The sequence below is a fragment of the Prionailurus viverrinus genome, unplaced genomic scaffold (assembly GCF_022837055.1).
Source record: "Prionailurus viverrinus isolate Anna unplaced genomic scaffold, UM_Priviv_1.0 scaffold_35, whole genome shotgun sequence".
In the NCBI taxonomy this organism is placed as follows: Eukaryota; Metazoa; Chordata; class Mammalia; order Carnivora; family Felidae; genus Prionailurus; species Prionailurus viverrinus.
Window position 1 is genome coordinate 494,564 of NW_025927605.1, and position 21,512 is coordinate 516,075.

At 55.8% G+C, this 21,512-nt stretch overlaps 2 protein-coding genes and 1 long non-coding RNA gene across 4 annotated transcripts in view; all 3 read left to right on the plus strand.

The window, feature by feature from the left end:
* The window catches only part of MAP3K14 (mitogen-activated protein kinase kinase kinase 14), a 44,458-nt gene extending 38,733 nt beyond the window's left edge, over positions 1-5,725 (plus strand). The window contains exons 11-16 of the mRNA XM_047845451.1: positions 108-258; positions 1,193-1,567; positions 1,777-1,883; positions 2,314-2,458; positions 3,581-3,681; positions 4,017-5,725. Coding sequence (XP_047701407.1) covers positions 108-258; positions 1,193-1,567; positions 1,777-1,883; positions 2,314-2,458; positions 3,581-3,681; positions 4,017-4,181 — 1,044 coding nt within the window. The 3' untranslated portion in view covers positions 4,182-5,725. The remainder of the gene's footprint in view (positions 1-107; positions 259-1,192; positions 1,568-1,776; positions 1,884-2,313; positions 2,459-3,580; positions 3,682-4,016) is intronic.
* A 750-nt stretch (positions 5,726-6,475) lies between these two features.
* LOC125158421 (spermatogenesis-associated protein 21-like) lies at positions 6,476-21,511 on the plus strand. 2 transcript variants are annotated; one of them, XM_047845452.1, is made up of 12 exons: positions 6,476-6,552; positions 13,621-13,675; positions 14,502-14,556; positions 14,860-15,722; positions 18,234-18,458; positions 18,575-18,630; positions 19,490-19,633; positions 20,002-20,073; positions 20,157-20,277; positions 20,525-20,703; positions 20,829-20,987; positions 21,317-21,511. In XM_047845452.1, the coding sequence occupies exons 1-12, from the start codon at positions 6,540-6,542 to the stop codon at positions 21,451-21,453; spliced, it is 2,079 nt and encodes a 692-aa protein (XP_047701408.1). In that variant the 5' UTR covers positions 6,476-6,539; the 3' UTR covers positions 21,454-21,511. The 2 variants fall into 2 exon arrangements, with proteins under 2 accessions (XP_047701408.1, XP_047701409.1); XM_047845453.1 differs by having other exon boundaries at positions 18,578-18,630.
* LOC125158422 (uncharacterized) lies at positions 15,729-16,427 on the plus strand. The gene is made up of 2 exons (XR_007149403.1): positions 15,729-15,955; positions 16,311-16,427. It is a non-coding gene; the product is annotated as an uncharacterized LOC125158422 (long non-coding RNA).
* Position 21,512: the final 1 nt, after the last annotated feature.

The following is a 21,512-nucleotide window of genomic DNA, read 5'->3' on the forward strand; positions in this document are numbered from 1 at the left end:
AAGGGGACATCCCAGGTGAGGGATCTCCTTAGGTTCACGGCAGGTCAGGGCTGTCTTCCACTCGTACGCTGGGTGCTGGGAAGTGAGCGTTGCCTTCTGACCCACAGATTGCCAGCGAGCCGCCGCCTGTGAGGGAGATCCCACCGTCCTGTGCCCCTCTCACGGCCCAGGCCATCCAGGAGGGGCTAAGGAAAGAGCCTGGGCACCGCGCGTCTGCAGTGGAGCTGTGGAGGAAGGTCAGCCTGGCCCTGCAGCATGGTAAGAACCCCACATTGGCTGCAGGGGTGAGAGAGTCAACACGGCCCATACCGACCCAGCACCAAAGAGATTCTCGCCGGGACATGCCGGAGGGCCCCGCACTGCAGGCTCGTTTGCAGGAGAGGAGTAGGCTCAGTGGCGGGTCCCTTGCTGGGAGACTGGAAAGGCCAGAGGCAAGGGTGGTGGGCAGGGTGGGCCCCGTGGAGCACCACGCAGCAGTTAAAGCGACCCAGTGGCGCAGAGCAACCTGGCTAGATTTTGAAACCGTGGTGCGCTGGGCAAAAAGGAGACGGACAGAGCGAGGCCTCGAACACAATACCTTTTTTGTAAACGAGATATTGAAAAATAAAAACAACACACAGTTTGCAAGAACACGATCGAACCCAAAGTGACAGCAAATATAATAGAAGGTCGCAGGGGGAGGGGGGGCGGTGCAGGGGAGAGGCAGTGGTTATGGGAATGAAAGGGGAATACATAAAACAGGAGAGAGATCCTGAATGCCCCCCCCCAAAACATAGATGAACTGCCCCCCCCCCATTCCAGAGAAAGCGTGGAGTGTGGGGAAGAAGGGGTAAGAGAGGTGGGGGCGGGGCGGGGCGGGTGGTCAAGGAGGCCAGCGTACACGGGAACTCAAAGTTGGTGTTACCTCGGAGCTGTTTTTAAATCTTTACCATTTACAAAGTCCTTCTCTGGAGCCAATTCTGGCATTTTTTAAGTTTGTGATGGTTATCTAGAAGGAAAATAGAATAAAAGACAGAAATACCATCCTGCTCCCACTGTGGGAGGCCGTCTTACGGAAGAGGCCGCCTCCGAGACCTCAGCGTCCCCTAGTGGGGCAAGGGCCCTCCGTCACTGCTTGCCTCCAGCCCTCTGCTCGGGAAGGGCCACCTGGCCGGGCCTGTTTCCACCTCACCGCCTGTGCTCTGTTTTGTAGTGGGAGGTCTGAGGAGCCCTTGGAGGGGAGAGTATAAAGAGCCAAGACATCCGCCGCCACACCAAGCCCATCCACCGCCCAGCCAAGGCCACTCTCCCCGGACGCCACAGGCCCAGCCGAGGGAGCTCTCACCTGGGGCTCCGGGGCCCCAGCCAACCGAGGACACGACAGGCGGGGCCCCTAAGCTCCAGCCTCCTCTACCCCCAGAACCCCCAGAGCGGAACAAGTCTCCAAGCCTGCACTGGGGCAAGGAGGAGTCTGGAACATGGGAACCATTACCTCTGTCCTCCCTGGACCCAGCCCCTGCCAAAAACCCCAGCTCGGCGGAGCGGAAGGCGACCTTCCCAGAGCAGGAGCTGCAACAACTGGAAATAGGTATGGGCGGCCACGGCTGCGACCTCTGGGTCCCCGCGCACAGACCTGGGCCTCCCCCAAGGCCCGGGCTTCATCCCCTGCGCAGCCAGCGTGGGCTCTCTTCTAGGCCCTTCCCTCAGAGGTCAGCTCCTGCGGTCCGTGCAGCCCCACACACAGCTGGGCCGGGCCACTCCCGGTCTTCCACAGCCATCCTCTGCCTTCCTCTCCAGAACTGTTTCTGAACAGCCTGTCCCAGCCGTTTTCACTGGAGGAGCAGGAGCAGATTCTCTCGTGCCTCAGCGTCGACAGCCTCTCTCTGTCAGACGACAGCGAGAAGGTAAGCCGGCCGGGGACCCAGGGCCGGGGCACGGAGCTTTGTGTCCAGCTGGTGAAGGGGCTGTGTGCAAGCAGCGGCGAAGGGAGGCTGGTGGGGGGTCACCCCTTCCTTTTGGGAGGGCTCCCCACCGGGGCAGGGTGTCGCGCTTGCTCAGGATGAGCCAGTCCGTCTCCAACGCCCCTGGGGAACTGGGGAACCGTTTGGCCTCTCGCGATCGTGGGGATGGAGATTTGGGCTTGGGGCCCCCTAGAAGTACTCTTCACCCCCCACTCCAGACCCCAGCTTAGCCCCAAAAGTACCCAGTGGGGCCACGCTCCAGCCCGGGACACGAGCGGTTCCTCGCCCCTGAGCCCTTCCGCCCCAAGCCCCATCAAGGCCACAGATGGTTCCCCAAGCCCAGGGGCCTGAGTTGTGCCCTCTCTTGTTTCAGAACCCGTCAAAGGCCTCTCAGAGCTCGCGGGACACCCTGAGTTCCGGTGTGCACTCATGGAGCAGCCAGGCAGAGGCTCGCAGCTCCAGCTGGAACATGGTGCTGGCACGGGGACGGCCCACCGACACTCCAAGCTATTTCAATGGTACACCCCGATACTTGCCTGCCCAGCTGCCCCCACAGCACCTGATCGGCCTGCGACGAGGGAGTCCGAGGCAGTTTATGTCCCCCTTCTGCTGGCGCAGCGGGGGAAGGGAGAGGAAGGCACCGGGCGCCCGGACTGGAGGAGCCTGGCCACGAAGTCGGTCTAGAGCAAAGGCCCTGATTGCCCCAGAGCCTTCCCTGGTGGGGCAGTCAGTGAAGGACCTGGCCCCTCATGGGTTGCCGATGGAGTTCTAGAAGGCCCCTACTGTGGGGCACAGAGCGGTCTCTCCTGGCCTAGCGTCAAGAAGTAAATAATGCCTTCCAAGGGGAACAGGAGGAACGAGGCCTTATGAGCATTTAAAAAAAATTTTTTTAATGTTTATTTATAATTTTTGAGAGAGAGAGAGCACAGGTGGCAGGGGGGCAGAGAGAGAGAGGGAGACACAGAATCCAAAGTAGGCTCCAGGCTCTGGGCTGTCGGCACAGAGCCCGACGTGGGGCTCGAACTCACGAACCGGGAGATCATGACCTGAGCCGAAGTCGGCCGCTTAACCGACTGAGCCACCCAGGTGCCCCGGCCTCGTGAGCATTTTGATCGAGAACTCCGCAACAAGTTTGCTGGGATCCTCCTCTGGGATTTAAAGTCATTAAGACGAGAAAGAAAACATACATGGACTTGTTTTCAAGGGTGGCTGCGTAGGCTGTGTCGTGATTTTGATAGAACGAGGGTTTCATCAGCTCCCACTCTTACCAGGGCCGGTGTGACACATGGCATCAAGCCCTCGTGGCCTGGCCGATGGCTGTCCCAACTGAGGGGACATTACAGCCTAAGTTGCCCACAATCTAATTTAAGAGTCTCTGTTTCCACTTCCTTTTTGCTTTGTGTGCAGGTTGGAATAGTAGTTCCCCATAAGAGCCAACCTTAGCTCTTTGCATTGTGCAGGCCAAATTCTAGATGTTGACAGAAAATTACCAGGAAGAGCTAGCAGGCGTAGAACATTAGGGCCACTCCAGCCTAAATGTCACATCGGCTTCCTCACAGCCATCCTGCATCCCTCTCCGTGGGGCTCCTTACAGAGAGCCAGCAGCCACTCTCCTGACGGTCACCTTGCCTGCCTTCTAGGTGTGAAAATCCAAATACAGTCTCTCAATGGCGAACACCTGCACATCCGGGAGTTTCACCGGGTCAAGGTGGGGGACATCGCAACAGGCATCAGCAGCCAGGTAAGGGGACAGGTGCACACTTAAGAGGCAGAGTCCCAGAAGTCAGTGTACCTGGCCCAGCCCTCCAGGGGGAAGGCTTTTGAATAAGTAGAAATGGCACAGTAGGGAATAGTTGACTTTGGTTATCCCCCAAGGGCTCAGGGCAAGCCCCGCGGTGGTGACTGAGGGGTCCCCAGGACCTACCCTTGGGCTGGTTGAGATTCTCCAGAAAGAAAGGCAAGAGTATGCCTTCGGGACAACCCACCTGGCTGGAGAGAGACCTCCGCTTTGCACTTCTGGGCAGCCCCCAAACCCCATGCTGCTGTCTCAGGCCTGCTGGTTTGCTCTGCCCCCAGATCCCAGCCGCAGCCTTCAGCTTGGTGACCAAGGACGGGCGGCCCGTGCGCTATGACATGGAGGTGCCAGACTCGGGCATCGACCTGCAGTGCACCCTGGCCCCTGATGGCAGCTTTGCCTGGAGCTGGAGGGTCAAGCATGGCCACCTGGAGAACAGGCCCTAACCCAGCCTTCCACCACTGGCTCCGCTCCACCGGAAGCGGCCTGCCTTCTTGGTGTCAGTGCCGCCCCCGACACACGGGCTCAGCCTGCTCCCGGGGACCTGCCATCCTGTGGCTTCACTGGTGGGACTAGGGGTGAGCAGAATGCCTCCCAGGATCTGCTGTGTCCTGCCTGACCCTGCCAAGAGAACGCCCGGTGCCCACGTGAGGAGGAGGAAGGAGGCAGGAGGCCGCTCCCCATGGGGAGCCAAAAGGGTCTTCTCTGCTCTGGTCCAAACAAGCTGGCCTGACCTGCTTAGATCAGTGACCACTTGCTGGCAATCAGGATAGAGCAGCTTCCGGCCTGGGTCAGGGAGGGGTGGGCGAGCCCCTCGGCCTCCAAGCAGGTGTGAAGGTGTCGAGTGTCCCAGGACCCACACCCAGGTCCAATGCAGGAGCGGGACGGCAGGCGTACCCACCCCCGGATTAGCAGGGAGCCCTCTGACCCCCTTGCCTGGCCATCGAACCCCCCTTTAGACCTAGCAGCTTTTCTGCCAGAGTCAGGGAGGGAGGAAGGCCGGACACTGGAAGTCTCCCAGGGAGAACACGCTCGTCATGTTGTTGCAGCACAGGTCCTGAGCCGAACTCCGCTTCAGCCAAGGACCAGAGGTGTCTTAAGTGAAATGGTTCTCAGTCCCCAAGCACATGTCCCTTTGCCGCCGGCCACCAGTCTTCCCCAGAGCAGCAGGCTCTGAGCCCCAGCACTGCTCCCGGCTGGCTGGCACTCAGCCCCCTCATCTGTCAAAGTGAAGGGCGACGGGAGCCCTACCCGGCAGGAGCCGTGTGGAGCTGGGGTGTGGCAGATGTGTGAGAAAGCAGCAGCCGCAGGCACCCCCCCATCCACCCCACCCCACCCCCCGTTCCTCCCGGCCACGGCTTGGAACATCATGCACACCAGCTTCCTGAGACACAGCCCCGGCATCACACTCACACCAGCCCCGCCCTGCCCCTCGTCCAGGGACAACTTGCCAACTGCACTTTGCACTCTGATGACCTCAAAGCACTTTCACGGCTGCCCTCCAGGAGGGCAGGTCAGTGGCTCTGCACGCGCTAAAGCAGGCCAGGAGATGGGGTGAAGGGATTCAAGTCTTGACCTGTCTTTACGCGCACGACCCCTCAAACCTCCGTTTTTCTTTAAGATGAGCCCCACCCCCCACCCCGTTGCCCCAGCCCTGTCTTTTCGTCAGTGGGGGTGCTGATCAGGACTCATGTAGCATTAATCAACTGTGAATCATTGTGTGGGGGCCTGCCAGCCTCCGCTTCTGGGGGTGAGGGGTGGCCCCTGAGATCCCTCCTTGGGAGAAGCTCATCCCCGTGTCTTGCCAAGGCGGCGTCTGTCCAGCTATCCACATCGAGCCATTCTCCTCCCCATGGAGGGACCCCCAGCCCCCAGGACATGAAGATCTCCAGCCTTGGTACTGCAGAGTTCAGGTTGTAGAGAACTCTTTGTAAGCAATAAAGTTTGGGGTGATGACAAGCATGTTAGGCCATGGCTGTCCCCACTCTCACCTGCCTACTTACAGAACCTACTTTACAGATCCTAACCGCTGCCTCCCTTTGCCTTCTTGGTGGGATCTTCCCAGGTCTGCCCTTTATTGTGGGCAAGGACTGTTTTCAACCCTTGAGCCAGGTCACTCTTCCCCCTTCCCCCTCCCAGTGGGAGCTTCCAGGCCTCCTTTTGGCCTATCTATTCAGACCAGTTAGGCAAGATGCCCCACCTGGTGGCAGTAGGGAAGTCCCTGGCCTGACATGGATTGGGGGGGGTGGGGGGGGGGGAGGGACCAGGAGCCCAGAACAAAGACTGCCCCACCCACTCCTGTCCCTGAGGCCTAGACTCCCAGCCCTGAGTGACCAGAGTTGACTTGCCAGGAGTGGGCTCCTGTCTGAGGATGAATTCCAACCCCCCCCCCCCCCAACAGGCCGCCCTGAGCACATGGTGCCTTGTCAAATCTGGCTGCACACCCCCAAATCCTTGCTCAAGTATGCGCCCGTGCCCCAGGCAGGTGCAAAGGCCATCCAAGCTTACCGGTCGCGGCCCTCTCTGGGACTGCTGGGAAGAGCCAAGCAGTCCTGCGTCTTTGGAGAGGGCTGGGGCTGCGGGGGTGGGACAGCCTTCTCCGGAGGACACCTCCCAAGGGCCGCCCCGCCCGTGAGCCGGGAATCCTGAGCGCTGTTCCCTGTCCGCGGGAGGGTCGCGGCAGGGACGTCACAGAGGCGGCGACATCACAGGCGCCGGCGCCCCCCCCCCCCACCCCCAACCAAAGAGCTCACTGGAGGCGGAGGGGCAGCAGCCAGCAGCCCGCTGACAGAGCCTCGGTCAGCATGGGGGTGACAGGTGGGAGTGGGCTGGCGCGCGGCTGGGCCGGGCGCCGAGGGATTTTTCCAGGCGGGCGGGGCGGGGAAAGGGGGAGGGGCGGGGCGCGGAGCAGAGGCGGGGATTCGGCCCGGGGCCCCTCCCCCCTGCCCCCAAAGCCCCGGACCGCCTAGAAGGAAGGTCGACCCCAGCCAACAGTCCTCCGCCCTCTGACTACCACGCCCGGCCTGGGCCTTGCGCGGTGCACAAGCTTGTGCGCCAGGGCTCACATGAGCACCTGGGAGTACAGGCCACAGATTCAGCAGAATCTTGAAGGGGTTTCTGGGCACACGCCAAGAGTGGCCTTGTGCCCAGGAAACAACTCACGAATTATCCCAAACTGCTGATGACCCTAAAATCCCTTTCAGTCGTTCCTGATGATTGGAGCCTTTGCAGGGAGAAGCCGTGGGCTTCAACAGATACCTTGGGACCTTCTCTCCCAGGAGGACACAGGCCAGCATTAAAAATGTGCCAAGAGCCAACAACCAGAGAGCTTTTCCCCTTTCCCAAACTTGTGGAGTAACAAATCGATGCAGACACCTTAAATCACTCCTGTGACATTTACGGCACCCCCTTCAGCCCTTGTGTTAGGCCCTGAGTCTGATGAGTTCACTAAAAATTAAAATGTGGCTTAGACAGCTAGGTGCGTCACGGAGAAGAGGACTCAGGAGACGTGAGTTGGCCTGTCAGGAGTGAGTAGGATTTTTCCAGAAGAGAGACTTTCTTGGTATCTGAAGTAGCCTGTGCAAAGGCACTCAGGCACAAAAGGGCCTGCCTGCTGTGCTCTGGGGGAGCGGGCTTTGGGGCTGGATACCAGGAGATGCCAAAAGAGAGCAGAGGTCAGACGACACAGGATCTTTGAAGCCACTCTGCAGTCTGGATGGGACGGAAGGCAGGTGTGGTGCTGCGGGCTCACTCTGGGGTCTTTAAGAAGCCCGAGCTGGAGGGAAATGTGGCTGCAATGGTCCAACTAGAAGCCTAAAGAGATTGCAAAAAACACCATGGTGGGCCTCATGGGCTTTGGAGCCAGTCAGACCCAGGGTCAGGTCATGGTGCTGCTCTTAACAGCTGTGTGGCTTGTGCAGTTTCCTCATCTGTGAAAGGAGAGTCACGGCCGCTTGAGCCTAGAGTGGCTGTGAGGATAGAACATACGGGAAGCACTCAACATGGAGTGTCAGTGGGTAGTAATTGCTAGGTTTGTGTTGACTTTGGTGTTGGGAGCTGAGGAGAGGCAGTGGGGGTGGAGAAAGGGACCTGCACAAGGTCAACGTCAGAAGTAGGGAGGTCAGAAACTGGGGAAGGGAGGGGGGGGAGGGGGTCACAAATAACCCAGGTTTCTAATTTGGGCAAAAGTATGAAGGATTATCGGGGAGAGGGGCTTATCAAGAGTTGAGTGATTGGGAAAGAAGACGGGTCAGGCATGCAGAACTGTGTTGGCCACACTAGAGTCTGGACACGCAGGGTGTCAACTTGTGAAAAAATGGAGGACAGGCCACGTGGTTTGGCAGGGTGAGAGGGATGAGGAATGCATTTCTTCGCACAGACTTTTGCGGACCATCCACCTTGCAGACTCTGTGTGCAGGGGCATCAAAGAATCAAAGTGAGCCACCCACACACTCTGCCCATCTCTAATGAAGGGTCAGCAAGAGGTCCTGCGCTCAGAGGTCTGCAGGGGCAGGGCAAGCGAGACTGGGAGAGAGGCCACGGGGTGGAGTCCTGAAGGTCTCCAGGAAGCAGTAAGCCCCGAGCGTCATCTCAACAGAAAACAAGGGACATTTCGGAGACAAGAGATATCTAAGGCTCTGACAAGGGAGAGGTCCCCTTAGGGAGAAATGTGCAATCGGTAACTGGAATTTGAGTTGAGAGCTCAGGAGAAGAGGGAATAAGAAATAGAGATTGGAGGGTTTTCCGTGGTCTAAGCCACGGACTTGAAAGCTCCAGAAGGCAGAGACTGGATGTTCATCACTGTATCCCCTAGAACACTGCCTGGCCCTTAGCATGTGCATAATATTAAATAGTACTGAAGAGCTTATTCAGTGATGAAAAGCAAGTATTCCCTATAGCACACCCCCGGTCTCACTCAGAGCACCCACAGTTGTTTCATTTGAACTGTTTTTCTGCCTAATTACCTTCTTATCTTTCTACAAACTTCCAGACTCTTTCTTGGTTTATCAGTGCTAGACATTATCACCTTCCTGCTCTAATGCATCCACCTGCCCCATCCTCCCAACATTATTTTTAGATCTGCTGATGCCTTTGTAAGTTTAATATACTCCTATATTTATTTTTTATCGCTTTAGACAGTATCTTTTTTTTTAATTTTTTTTTTCAACGTTTATTTATTTTTGGGACAGAGAGAGACAGAGCATGAACGGGGGAGGGGCAGAGAGAGAGGGAGACACAGAATCGGAAACAGGCTCCAGGCTCTGAGCCATCAGCCCAGAGCCCGACGCGGGGCTCGAACTCACGGACCGCGAGATCGTGACCTGGCTGAAGTCGGACGCTTAACCGACTGCGCCACCCAGGCGCCCCATAGACAGTATCTTTTGATATCACACATAGTAAGATGTTCTTAGTGCCCCTACCTTTCCCTTCAGCTTTCCTCCCTGCCTTTCACCTCCCAGTGTCTCTAACCTGTATTTTTACTTTTTCAATATCAAGGTTGGTAGCATTTACACTGCCCTATAGCCACAAATATGTTTTCCAAATTTTATTTATATGTTGCTTCTGAGGGTTGAAAATTAGTAAACAGGACTTACGTTATTGTGACTACATAACTACTGTTTACTGCAGAACAAGGAAAGGTACCACAATGACCTTTTCTTTCTCATACAATTTTTTGTTTTTCCTGGAGTTTCTAGTTGCCTTTGCTTATATTCTTTGGTGTATCATAGTCTTAGTTTTTACCAACCTCTACATCTAGTCAACTATTCTATAAGATTTTCTTTATTTCAGAAATCTACTGCCCCAAACCCTTCATCTTCTTGCCTCTGTACAGTTAATATCCTAGGACTTAGCTGCTTTCCTGGGGTGGACACACTATTTCCTTCCTAGGTCTCTTGTTTTACACCTGTATTTTGTTTTAGCACATTCTCAAATAACTTCCTAAAAAAAGAGGAAGCAAATTTCCTGAGTCCTTCCATGTCTGAAATGATAAGTTGGCTGGATATAAAACTATATATTAGGGGCACTTGGAGTGGCTCAGTTAATCGACTCTTGAATTTGACTCCAGGTCATGATTTCACGGTTCGTGGGTTTGAGCCCCGCATCACGCTCTGCGCTGACAGTGTGGAGCCTGCTCAGGATTCTCTTCGTCTCTCCCTCTCTCTCAAAATAAATTACTTTTTTAAAACACTGTAGGTTAAAAAACATTTTTCTCAGAATTTTAAAGGCAACCATTGTTGTTAACTCCGCTGCCTATATAATCAGTTCCCCTCCCCTTGTAGGTGACTGGTTTTTCCAGTTTAGAAGCATTTAAGAATTCCTTGTTCCTAGTGCAATGAACTTTCACAGCAAGGATCTTTTGATATCTCTAGTGCTGGGCATTCACTGAACCCTTTTAAGCCAATGACATCACTCAGTTCAGAGAAATTTTGATTTTTCTTTTCTATATTCTCTATTCTTTCTGGATCTCCTTTTTATTATGACTCAGAATTGGACTGTCTCTTGGTCCTTTTCTCTCACTTGATATTTTGGTTCCACTTTCTGGGATATTTTGGTTCTACTTTCTGGGAAGATTTTCTGTTTTATTTTCCGATTCTTTTTGCCAAAAGCTCTTTTCCTAATTCTTTTTTAATAGGATCCTATTCTTGCTTTTTGGTTGCAACGTATATTGTTGAATATGTACATCTCAGAATCTCTTAAGATTTTAGAATACTTTTAAAGCTCCTTTCTGTCTCCCAAATAACCTCTGGTCTTCTAGAATCACCTCTCCTCTTTCTCTGTCAATTGCATATGGGTAGCTTCGTCAAATGTCTGATGATGCTTGACTGTTCATGTTTAAGAGTGAAATCATAAAAAGCTGATTGGGAACCTGTGACTGCAGGAGTGATTGCCTGGCAGGTATCACTTTAGGATGATCAGGCAGGAACCAGATATATCTCTGTCCAGTTCAAGAAGATCAACAAAACTGATCGATCTCTAGCCAAACTGAACAGGACAAAAAGAAAGGAGACAAAAGTTGCCAATATGAGAAATGAAAAAGGTGACATCACTACAGAATCTACAGATATGAGAAGGATAATAAAGAATATTATAAACACCTTATGCCAATAAATTTGCCAACTTAGATGAAACGGACAAGGAAACTCCAGGCCCACATTCATTCACAAGCTTCACCTGTGAATTCTACCAAATGTAAGAAAGAAAGAATACGAATTTTATACAGACTCTTCCAGAAAATTGAAGACAGAATACTTCCCAACTCATTCTATGAGGCCAACATTATTCTAATACCAAAACCTGAAAAAGACAATATAAGAAAATGATATACCAATATATTTCATGAACCTCATGAGAAATTTCTTTTAAAAAGTTAGCAAAGCAGGGGAGCCTGGCTGGCTCAGTCAAAACATGCAACACTTGATCTCAACGTCATGAGTCTGAGCCCCACATGGGGTGTAGAGATTACTTAAATAAATAAATTTAAGTAAGCAAATCAAATTCAACAATGTATAAAATGATAATACACTATGACCAAATGAGATTTATCTCAGGAATGCAAGGTTGATTTTAACATTAAAAAATTAATTTGTTTCACCATAAACAGAATATAAAAGAATTATTAACAGAATAAAATATAACATTGTCCATATGCTATAACATGTTATCTATAATATATAATATACTAACAGACTATGAAAGAAAAACAGGAGCACCTGGCTGACCCAGTCAGAAAAGCATGCAACTCTTGATCTTGGGGTCATGAGTTCAAGCCCCCCATTGGGTGCAGAGATTACTAGAAAGAAAGAAAGAAAGAAAGAAGAAAAGGAAGGAAGGAAGGAAGGAACAGAAAGAAAGAAAAGAAAAGAAAGATATACAAAAGAGAAACCATACAATGATCTCAATAAATGCAGAAAAAACATCAGGCAAAATCTGACCTCTCTTCCTAATTAAGAACTAAGTGAACTAGAAATAGAAGGGAGCTTCCTCAACCTGATAAAGAGCATCTATGAGAAAAGCTACAGCTAACGTTATACTTAAGTATAACAGTATACTTAAATACTGAATGCTTTCTCCCCAAGGTCAGGAACAAAGCAAGGGTGTCCACTCTCAATTTTATTCAGCATTGTACAGAACATTGTTCTCAGTACAGTAAAGCAGAAAAAGGAAATAAGACACATCCAATTTGGGAAGGAAGAAGTAAAACCGTCTTGTGTCACACACATTGAAAGTAATCTCTATGCCCATCATGGGGCTTCAACCAAGGACCCAAGATCAAGAGTCACATGCTCTACCGACCGAGCCAGCCAGGTGGTTACAAGGTATACATTTCTAAATACTAGCAACCAGCAGTTGGAAATTGAAATTATTTCACATACTACAGAATGTCACCTGAATCCCTAATAGAACATTCCCAAGTTGGGCACAGAGGTCCCAAGTTGAGCCAAGCTCAGAATTTTGTTTCCAACCCCCAGAGCTGCTGTGAGGTTCACGCCATAACACTTTCGCTTCCTAGCCACACCCCAGTTGTTCGTGGAACGGTTTAGGCTGCGGCTGTTGATTAGATTGTCCAGGGAAATTTTGTAGGGCGCGCAAAGTTTCTGAGGTGAGAGGCCTGGAGAACAGCAGCACTGGGGTCAGGTGGAGTTGGAAACGGAGACGTGGGGAGGAAGCTAAGGGAACGTGGCAGTTGAATTGGTGCAAGATGTGGAAGAGACCACTGAGCTGGCTCTTGGGAGCCCCTCTGTGGCAGTACACTCCTAGCCCGGCCACGCAGGTGATCCAAAGTGATGCCCAGGCCCAGAAGGAACATGGATGCGCCCAAATCCCAGTCACAGAACCAACCTCTACATCTCTTAGGAAGAAGCCATGCACATTCTGATCCTTTGGATATCATCTTGGGAGCAATTCTTCTCGGCCAGAGCCAAGGTCATCATTTCCTGCCACACTCCAGGCTCAGGGGGACCCAGCTTTCCCGCTGCCATGACAACTCCGCCATCAACCCCCATCTACTACCCAGGGGAGCAGAGAATGGGAGCCTGGTGCCCCTACCCCCCAGAGGGTGAAAAACAAGCTTCCTCCATAAAAGATGCGAGCCTCCAGGGAAATGACTGGGGTGGGGGAACCTTCCCCAAAGCGTTGCTCAGCCTCTTCTGTAGGAGGTGATCGGAACCCAGAAATCAAATAGCTGTCAGCATCACCTCAGATCAAATCCCTAGGGTGAGAACCTCGGCCTGCAGTGGGGCGTGGGTGACCCCAGGATGTGATGGAGTGAGGAGCCTGGAGGAGAGAAAGGGCTTCAGGGTAGGAGAGGCCGGGATTAGGGTGAGCGGCAGATCTGAAGCCTGGCCAGAGAGAGTGGAAAAAAGGGGGCAGAGGGGCAGGAATGGAGGGAGATGAGGAAGGTTCTGGGTGGGGGGGGGCTCCCACGCAGTTACAGGCTCCTGGGCAGGAAAGCATGCAGGACAGAGGAGTTGAGAGTTTCTGGAGTCAAATCTGCATCCAGTTCCTGACATCAGCAACTATCAGCTGAGGGACCCTGGGCCAATGAACCTCTTCTCATTTCTTGTTGAATCAATTGAGATAAAGCAGAGAATGTGCCCCCACACAATGCCCGGGCAGCCTCGTGGAGGACGGTGATGGATCAGGGAGAGCTGCAGGAAAGGCAGATTCGGGTGTGGAGGGGAGCAAATGTGGGGCGCGGGGCTGGTGACCTTGGTGGGGAGAGCAGGGAGCCGAGGGGCAGGACGGGAGAGGGGAGGGTGAACGGGCTGAGATGGGGGACAGGGAGGGAGGCAGACACCTGCCTGGACTCCAGACCCCCCCCGCCCCGCCCTGGGACTGTCCCCGCTTGCAGCTCCCCTGCCCTCACTTCCTTCTCCCTGCCAGGTGCCAATGGATTTCCCTGCTGTGGCAAGGAGTCAGTGGACATTGTGGAGACGCAGTGAGAGCCAGTCCCCCACCCTCCGGGACCACCAACCCTTACCCCTGCCACCACCGCCAAGTCTTCATATACTACGCCCCCCCCACCCCCAAGCCGGGATCTCCCTCCATCTTGCTTCTTTCCAAAATCTCCCCAGGGGCAGTATCCAGGCCAAAGGGTCGTGGGGGGAGTCCTACCACCCCCGCTTCTTCTTCTGCCTCCAGCCCCGGACATTAGTGAAGGACTGAGGGGTGGCGGGGCACACTGGGGGACATGGATGGGGACTGATGCCTTCTCACTGCCTTGCTCTGAGGACAGAGCTACCTGAGGTGAGGGTGGGCAGATGCCCGAAGAAGGAGAAGGAGTCCCTGTGGTTGAGCACTGAGGGCAGGGGCCCAGATGGCAGCAAACTTCCAACAAGAACTGAGGGGATCCTACACACACACACACACACACACACACCCCTGCCTTTCAGATCTGCCAGGAGGAGGGCATTGTCCTTGAGCTTCTCCTTCTATAGGGAGCCAGCCTCTGGGCACTGGCCACACTGACTCACTGGAACACTTGGTTAAAATGAAGCCTCCTGGGCCTCACCTCCAACTGACTGGGGTCCCTCTTTGGGGCAGGGGGCAGCCTGACAAGCTCTCCAGGCACTTCCTAAACCCACTAATGTCTGAAAATAGCTCTCTGGTGGATGCAGGGACAGTGAGGGGAGTGGATGTGCCGGAGGCATCTTGCCAGGGGGCGAGGCCGGGGGCCTTGAGGCCCCCAGAGACCTCCATCCTCCTAAAGCCATCCCACCCACCCCACGGAGGCCTGTCATCCACTCTGTCTCCTTCCGTCGTAGGGGCACCATAACCCAACACCAGTTCCAGCAGGCACAAGAAAAAGAGGAGACTGAGGTAACAGTGGGCGGGGGCACCTCTTATGGGGAGGCAGTAGGTAAGGGGCAGGATTCTTTAAGGCCCGTCTTCCCCAAATCCCTGACAAGTCTGGGACCCTGGACAGGGCACGCTCACGCACAGCCACCCTCCCGCCTCCCCGCCCCAGGGAGGTCTCTGCAAAGTGGCACGTGTAGGGGGGGAAAGCAAGCAGGGAGGGGGTAGGGCAGTGTAGGGAGGAAGGCAGGAGAGGGGGGCAGGGAATTGGCGCCAGGGAGGACCTCAGGGCCAGGGGCCTCCCCGGCTTCATTTGAAATGTTTCAGCCGGAGAAAGAATTGCTAGAACTGAAGCCCGTGCAGAAAGAGGACCTGGACCTTAAGCCAAAAGTGGAGCTGGAGCCCGAGCCAAAGCCCAAGGACCCTGAGCAGCAGGAGTATAGGACAGAGTTCCTCCAGCCCTTCCCGCAGCAGGACATCAGCCAGTGGAGCGTGAGGTCCAATTCCAGCTACCTGAGTGCTGCCGAGGAGGGCAGGGCGTCCGCCAACCATCGCTCCATCCGCGTGCAGACCTCCAAGCACCTCTTCTGGGCAGACAAACTCATCCAGGCTTCCGAACACAGCCTGCAGCAGGCGGTCGGCAGGCAGCCGGACAAGAAGAGTACAGGTAAGGCCACCAGCCATCAGGACCAGCAGTCCAACCTCAAGGACGCCACGTGCTCCAAGCAGCAGCTCCAGAGCCCCCACGCCCAGCCAGCTCCTCCGGCTGCAGATGCCCAGCAGCCACCGGATCCCCACCCGGCCTCCCCCAGTCCCTCACCAGCCATCGGCCTGGCAGAGCTGATCAACTTTGCGTCTTCCTTGGCCGTGGCCTCCTCCAGCAATATGGACTTGCCCAAATTGGAGCATATGATCAAAGCTCCACCGCAGAAGGCCGAGGCGCCTTCTACAGATCCTGCCGTGCCACCGGCCGTGGACCAGCCGGAGAAGGAAGAGCTCGCTAAGGAATGGCTAGAGAAACCACTTGAAGCAGGGGAGCCACAGAAAGCTTGGAAGCAGGAAGACAAGAGCTTCCCCCACTCTTACCTTGACTTCAACAAGCCAGGGGTCAAGAGGGCCACCATCGAGGGGGAAGTGAAGCTTCTCCAGGCACCGACCATATCCACTCCGCCTCAAGGAGCCGTGGAAGAGTAAGCGAGGCTGGCCCACAGCTTCCCAAAAGAGCAGGGTGTGGGCTAGGACGTGTGGGTGGGCCCACTCTTCACACAGCTGGGAAAGTGGAATGAGGGGCCGGGGGAGGGGATGGGGTGACCTGTGATGTCGCAATCTCAGTAACCTCATAAAGGCTGCTAGAAACAGGGTTCCGGCGGACTGAGGCGAAGTGCCAAGGCCAGGGCTGGAGGAGGCGTGGGGACCATGGAGGGTGAGCACTCCTGGGCTCGGGCAAGGACCCGGGCTCGAAATGGGAAGGGCCATTCTAGCATTAGGAAGTTTGGTCACCCTCGTCAGAAATGCTCAGGCTAGCATCTGCCCTGCTGAGAACCTGATGGCCCTGGGCCCGGGACACACCGTGGACTGGAATGTGAGGGAACAGGGTTCTCCAGCACCCCTTTCTTCCCGGTGACAAACAGACACAACAGAAGGTCAGCTGCCCATCAGCGTGCAGCAGGAAGAGGCCCTCTTACCCCCAGGGCCCTCCTCGCAGAGGCCTCTGGGATCACCCCTCTCCCGGACCTTCCCACTGGGCCCCAAGTGACACTCTCTCTTTTATGTTGCAGCTCACTGCCAGGAACCAGGAAAGGGAGTCCATTATTGCTGAAAATCCATTTTAAGGTGTCGTCCCCCTCTTCCCCAGAGAAATGACTAGACAAAACCAGTAAAGCCTCCAGTGCTGCCCCCGGCTCAGACTTTTTGTGCAAACGCTCCCGGACTAGTGAGCTCACCCGGCCGCGGCGTCCTGGTCTCGATTTTTTAGGGATGCCACCCCCCCCTTTTTTTAGCTACCCTAGCCCCACCTGCCCAACCCACCCCCAAGGGCTCTGCCAGCCCTATTTGGCCCCTACTCACTCCCCACGGGTTGTTTCACCTCACTCACACCCGTCCAGAGCTCTCAGCTGGTCAGCAGAGACTCGTGACCAGTCTCAGGGAGGCCTCGGTGCCCTCTCTGAGGCTTCAGGCTTCTTAGGTCATGATGTGGGGCTTCCTCTTGGCCTAGAGGCAGGGACATGATGGGATCATCTTAGGAGAGAGCCTCCTGGAGGTGGGCTGGGCAGGTGAGGAGGTGAGTCCCCTGCTCGGGGAAGGGATGGTGTCCAGGGGCTCGAAGGAAGGGAAGAGAGCAGCCAAAGGACTGGCCATCCAGGGCCACAGCCTTGAGCTGGAGGTGTCTCAAAATGTAGGGGAGAGCCCGTACGTAATGGCGCACCTCCCCATGTGGTCCAGACACACGCACACACGCACCCCCATCCGCTGACCCCTAACATCACACAGGCACGCACATCCGTACATCCGCCCACGGACAGTCCTACGCATGCCGTGTGCACAAGCACACATACACGCACAGGCCTGTGAGCCAGACACACGCAATAAATGCGCACACAAATGCACAAGCCTCCCCACGTTGGGGAGGACAGGCAATGTGGGGAAGCGTCTGGAAGAGGCGAGATGGCAGCAAAGGAGGGAAGGGAATTCAGAATGTGGGGAAGGACTTGGGCGTGGAAAGGGCAGTCAGGGAGAAAGGGAAGGGAGAGGCGGAGCCATAGCTGGGGCCCTGGTCAGACTCCAGACCTGCTGATGCCAAGGCTCCTGTCAGGTGAAAGCCCAGGCTTGCAGGCCCTCAAAGGCCTGCCCTGCCTTGAGTGGGGGCCAAGTAGGGGAGTGCCCAGGGCCTAGGAGGGTGCGATTAGGAAGGAGTGAACAGTTGGGAATGGGCCAGGGCCAGAGGAGGGAAGGGGTGCTGGCAGGAGACTGGAAACAGGGAGAAAGAGAAGATGCAGAGGTATCTGGGGAGGGGCCTGGCTGAAGTGTCACGTGACCGTTGGGCTGCATCTTCCCGGAGTATCTGTAAACTATGGTTTGTAAACTTGCATAGTTTGGAGGAAGAGATCCTTCCCTCCGGGGAACCTGGGTTAAGGTGGGCCACAGCCCCACCTTGGACTATCCTCCTCCTTCCCATGCCCTGATTTTGGGACTCTGAGGCCTACTTCTCCCTGGGCCTCTGCCAGCCTGTGTTAGCTTCTGGAGTGGAGTCGCAAACTCAGATGCCTTAATCCGGGCAGAGACGCAAAAGAGTAAAGCAGCAGGTTCCCCAGCGAAGAGAAGCTGGTTTGTGGTGAGGGAGAGAGCGCACGCCTGTCTAAAGATGTTAAAGTTCACCCCAAAGCCAGCCTGGGGGCGGCGGGCCTGGGGCGCTGGGCCAGCCTCAGACCCTGTGACTCTGCCTTTCAGGCAGCAGGCGGCAGAAGACCAAAAGAGCCCCGTCGTCGGCACAGAGAATGTACAGGTGACCAAGGCTGGCGAAGGGTCTGCTAGTACAAGCTATGCCCCCAGAATCCTCTAGATAGGGGACCGTGGGAGCAGGCTGGTGTGCGGGTCCTGGAAAGAGGTAGAGCTGAGCACCCACAGGCCTGGTCCCAGGGCCCCTGGCGCCCGAGCACTCGGGTGGGCAGGGCCCTCAGCCCTGTCTTCTCCCTGCCTCCAAGGCCTCCACAGAAGCCTCGAAGACTGCCTCCACCAGACCCAGGACAGGAGCAGCCCTGCAGGACGCAGAAGGGGAGGCCGCAGCAGCCTGCTGCCCTGCCGACCCAGGTGGAGCCAGCATCCATCAGGGCCACAGGGGCTGAGCAGGCTTCCCCGAGGGCCAGGGAGTGCAAGCGCCTTGCAGCTACCCGTTTGGTGCAGTCTGGCTCAGGTTCTGGGTCTCAGAGGTAAGGGCAGGGACTAGAGACCAGGCCTGGGGTGCTGGGTCTGGGGCAAGGCCTGCTTGGCCCTGGCATCTCTCTGCAGCAGGTGTAAAGGCCTTTCCAACCTCTTCCACCCGAAGCAGAAGCAGCTGTGCAGATGAGAACCTGCTACCCATGACACCCCGGCAGCTGGCAGGTGAGGGCCCCAGAGCTAGGAGCAGGAGGTGGGGTGGGGTGGGGGGCAGGGGGTGGAAAATTAGGGAATGCTTGGAGCCTAACTGCAAGGGGTTGCCTCCTCCAGAGGCTGGGGTCACTGTGAGAAGTTAGTGACCATATTGTAACTGTCCTTCAATGCCAGTCTAATTGGCTAATCTTTACAATTCCAGGGCTCACTGGTGTGTGTGTGTGTGTGTGTGTGTGTGTGTGTAGGAATGGATTGGTGGATATTTGGATGGTGTGTGGATGGATGGATGGATAGACGGACAGGATGGAAAGAGGAAGGGAGGAAGGAGATTGGGAGAAAGGAAGGGAAAAAAATTAACCTGAGTTCCCCACCCCCCTGGGGTCTGGGGCAGTGGGGTTAGGGGTAGAAGGAACCACTTCTACATTTGGGGACCCCAACGCCCCCTCTAAGGTCATGCCCCAATAGTGGCAAGATCCCTCAAAGCAGAATCATTTTACTCACCATCAATAATTTTCAGTGCCCGCTGCATGCCGGGTGCCAGCAGGGCCCCTGGAGCCCCAGAGCGTCCCAGCTCCAGAGCCAGACTGCCAGGGTCCAAAGCCCAGGCTTGCCCCTACTGCTGGTGTGACCTTTGACATAAGTTTTGAATGTTTTTTCACACAGGCATATCCGAACATGAGTTTGGGACATGAGAATTGAATGGGGACTTTACACACAGCAGCCACTGCTGTTCTTTAAATGCTATAATGCTCCAGGGGTTGGAGTGACCCGAGCCTGGAGTGATTCAGTCCCATTCTGAGCTTGGAGTGGGTGGATCTCTGGGCCCCCGCGTGCGGTTCACCTTGCTGCTGGCCTCCCTCCCTGCCCCCAGCGTTCCAGGAGATCTTCAAACTGTTCAACCCCAGCCCGACAGGCACTGTGGACATGCGCAGCATGAGAGCTGCCCTGCGCCACGTGGGTATCCAGCTGAGCCCTCAGGAGTTGTGTGAGGCTCTGCGGCAGGCAGACCTGGACGGTGGGTGCCCCCATCCCTGGCCGCTTGTCCTCCCCCGCTTCTAGCCCTGGAGGCTGCCTCCTCTGCCCACAGAATCCCTGGCCTGGTCCTATTTTAAATCCCCTCTTCCAGGAAGCCTGCTCTGATCAACACATCTATCTCATAGCCCCTAAACACTTCTGCTGTGTTAATACTCATCCTGACTTGGGGCTCCCCGCAGGGCAAGGACTATTTGTCTCCCCTATTCAGCTGGGGTTGATGTTTGGCTAGAAGTGGGACCGGAGTCTTTGATGTCCAGAAAGAACTGCAGGCAAGCCCCTAAAGCATATGTGGTGTAGGCCTTCTGCAGGGGAGGCGCCCCCAGGACCCCCTCCTCTCTCTCTTCCCAGGTGATGGAACTGTAAGCTTCAAAGACTTCCTGGGTGTCCTTACCGACAGCTACCGCCTGGCTCAGTGCTTGGGTAAGGAGCAAGGGCAGTGGGTGGGAATGGCCTGGCCTGGAGGAAGGTTCCTCCTCACCCTCCCCCATGATCTCTGCTCCCAGGCCAGGCGAGGAACAGCCGGTTCTATGACCCCCAGGGCCTACAGACCCTGTTCTTAGAGATTCTGTTCAAGCTGATGAGCCAGGGCTTTGTCCCCCACAAGTTGGTGCAGGAGGTGATGAGGTAGGCACAGAGTCCCCAACTTCAGGGCCCAGGATTGGGGAGGGGCAGACTCTGCCCCATGCAGGGGTCCCCTGAAGTTCCTGCCGCAGGGACGGGAGCCCTGAATTCTGAGTCAGTTTCCTGGGTCCCAACTTGCCCCAGGCCAGAGACAAGTGGCTTCCTGTCCTGCTTTGGTTTCCCCACCTATGAGATGGAGAGGACTGGGGGAGGCGGTGTCTGAGAAGGCTGCCCCACTCTCTCCTTCAAGCTACTACACCAAGAAGCAGCGGGCTCTGCGGCCGAACCCAGGCTGGAAGGACCGGTGGCGTGACCACAGCCGCTCCGCGGGCACTCCCGGGGGCCTCACCTTCTTCTGCCAGGCCGCGCGCCTCAGCGGCCTCTCCAGCAATGAGCTGGAGCTCTCGCTGCACAGACTAAACAAAGCGGGTGCGCCCCAGGCCGGGCAGGAACCCGCTGGAGGCGCGGGGGGGGGGGATGGGGGGGGACCCTCACTCAGGACCTGCTGTCAGGACTAATCTCTCCTTTTCCTCCTACCGGTTTGCCCGGTCCAGGTGCGCGCAGCCCCTACTCTCAGATCCCTAACTTGGCGAGGGAGACACCGCCAGAAAACAGGAGGCAGAAACGAGCCCCGCGCCCTAACGTCCGACTTCTCAAGTCCTGCCAGCCCAGCAGCCACAAGCTTGGGCCCAACCAAGGGTCTCTCAGCGCCGGTGAGAGCAGATAAAGGGGGCGGGGCGAGGAGGGGCGGGGCTGTGGATAGGGGCGGGGCAGGCAGAATGGAGGCGGTGCCGACACGGGGAGGACCGGAGTAGAGTGGGAGCTGGACTCCCAAGAAACCGGGACCAGGCAGACGGAGAAGTAATCCGGGATCACTCGGGGGCGTGACCAAGGGTAGGGCGGAGCCTACGAAAAAGGGGCAGGATACCCAGGTAGGAGGCAGGACTGGCAGAAATGGGACTGAGCGGGTAGAAAGGCTAATCCAGTCTCTAACGGGAGCTGCCGGCTTGACCCTCCGCACGCCCCCTCCGCCCTCCCACAGAGTTCGTGGGCCAGCCAGCAGACCACGTGCGCCCCTCGAAGTTGACTCCCTCGCCCCCAACTCTAGTGCAGAAGCAGCCCTCCTCCCCTTCGCCAGCCTGTTTGCAGAAATCTGCTATGAAAAATGTGTACAAGTAAAGCGTTTGCGGAGAAAAACAGGCTGCGTGTGATGGGGCAGGCACAGAGCGGACAAGGAT

What these genes read in the sequence shown, in the direction of transcription:
- LOC125158421 (XM_047845452.1), top strand. An exon ending in TCAGGTTCTGGGTCTCAGAG is followed by an intron (nt 18,459 to 18,574) that starts GTAAGGGCAGGG and finishes TTCCACCCGAAG; the next exon opens with CAGAAGCAGCTGTGCAGATG. An exon ending in CCGCCTGGCTCAGTGCTTGG is followed by an intron (nt 20,074 to 20,156) that starts GTAAGGAGCAAG and finishes CTCTGCTCCCAG; the next exon opens with GCCAGGCGAGGAACAGCCGG.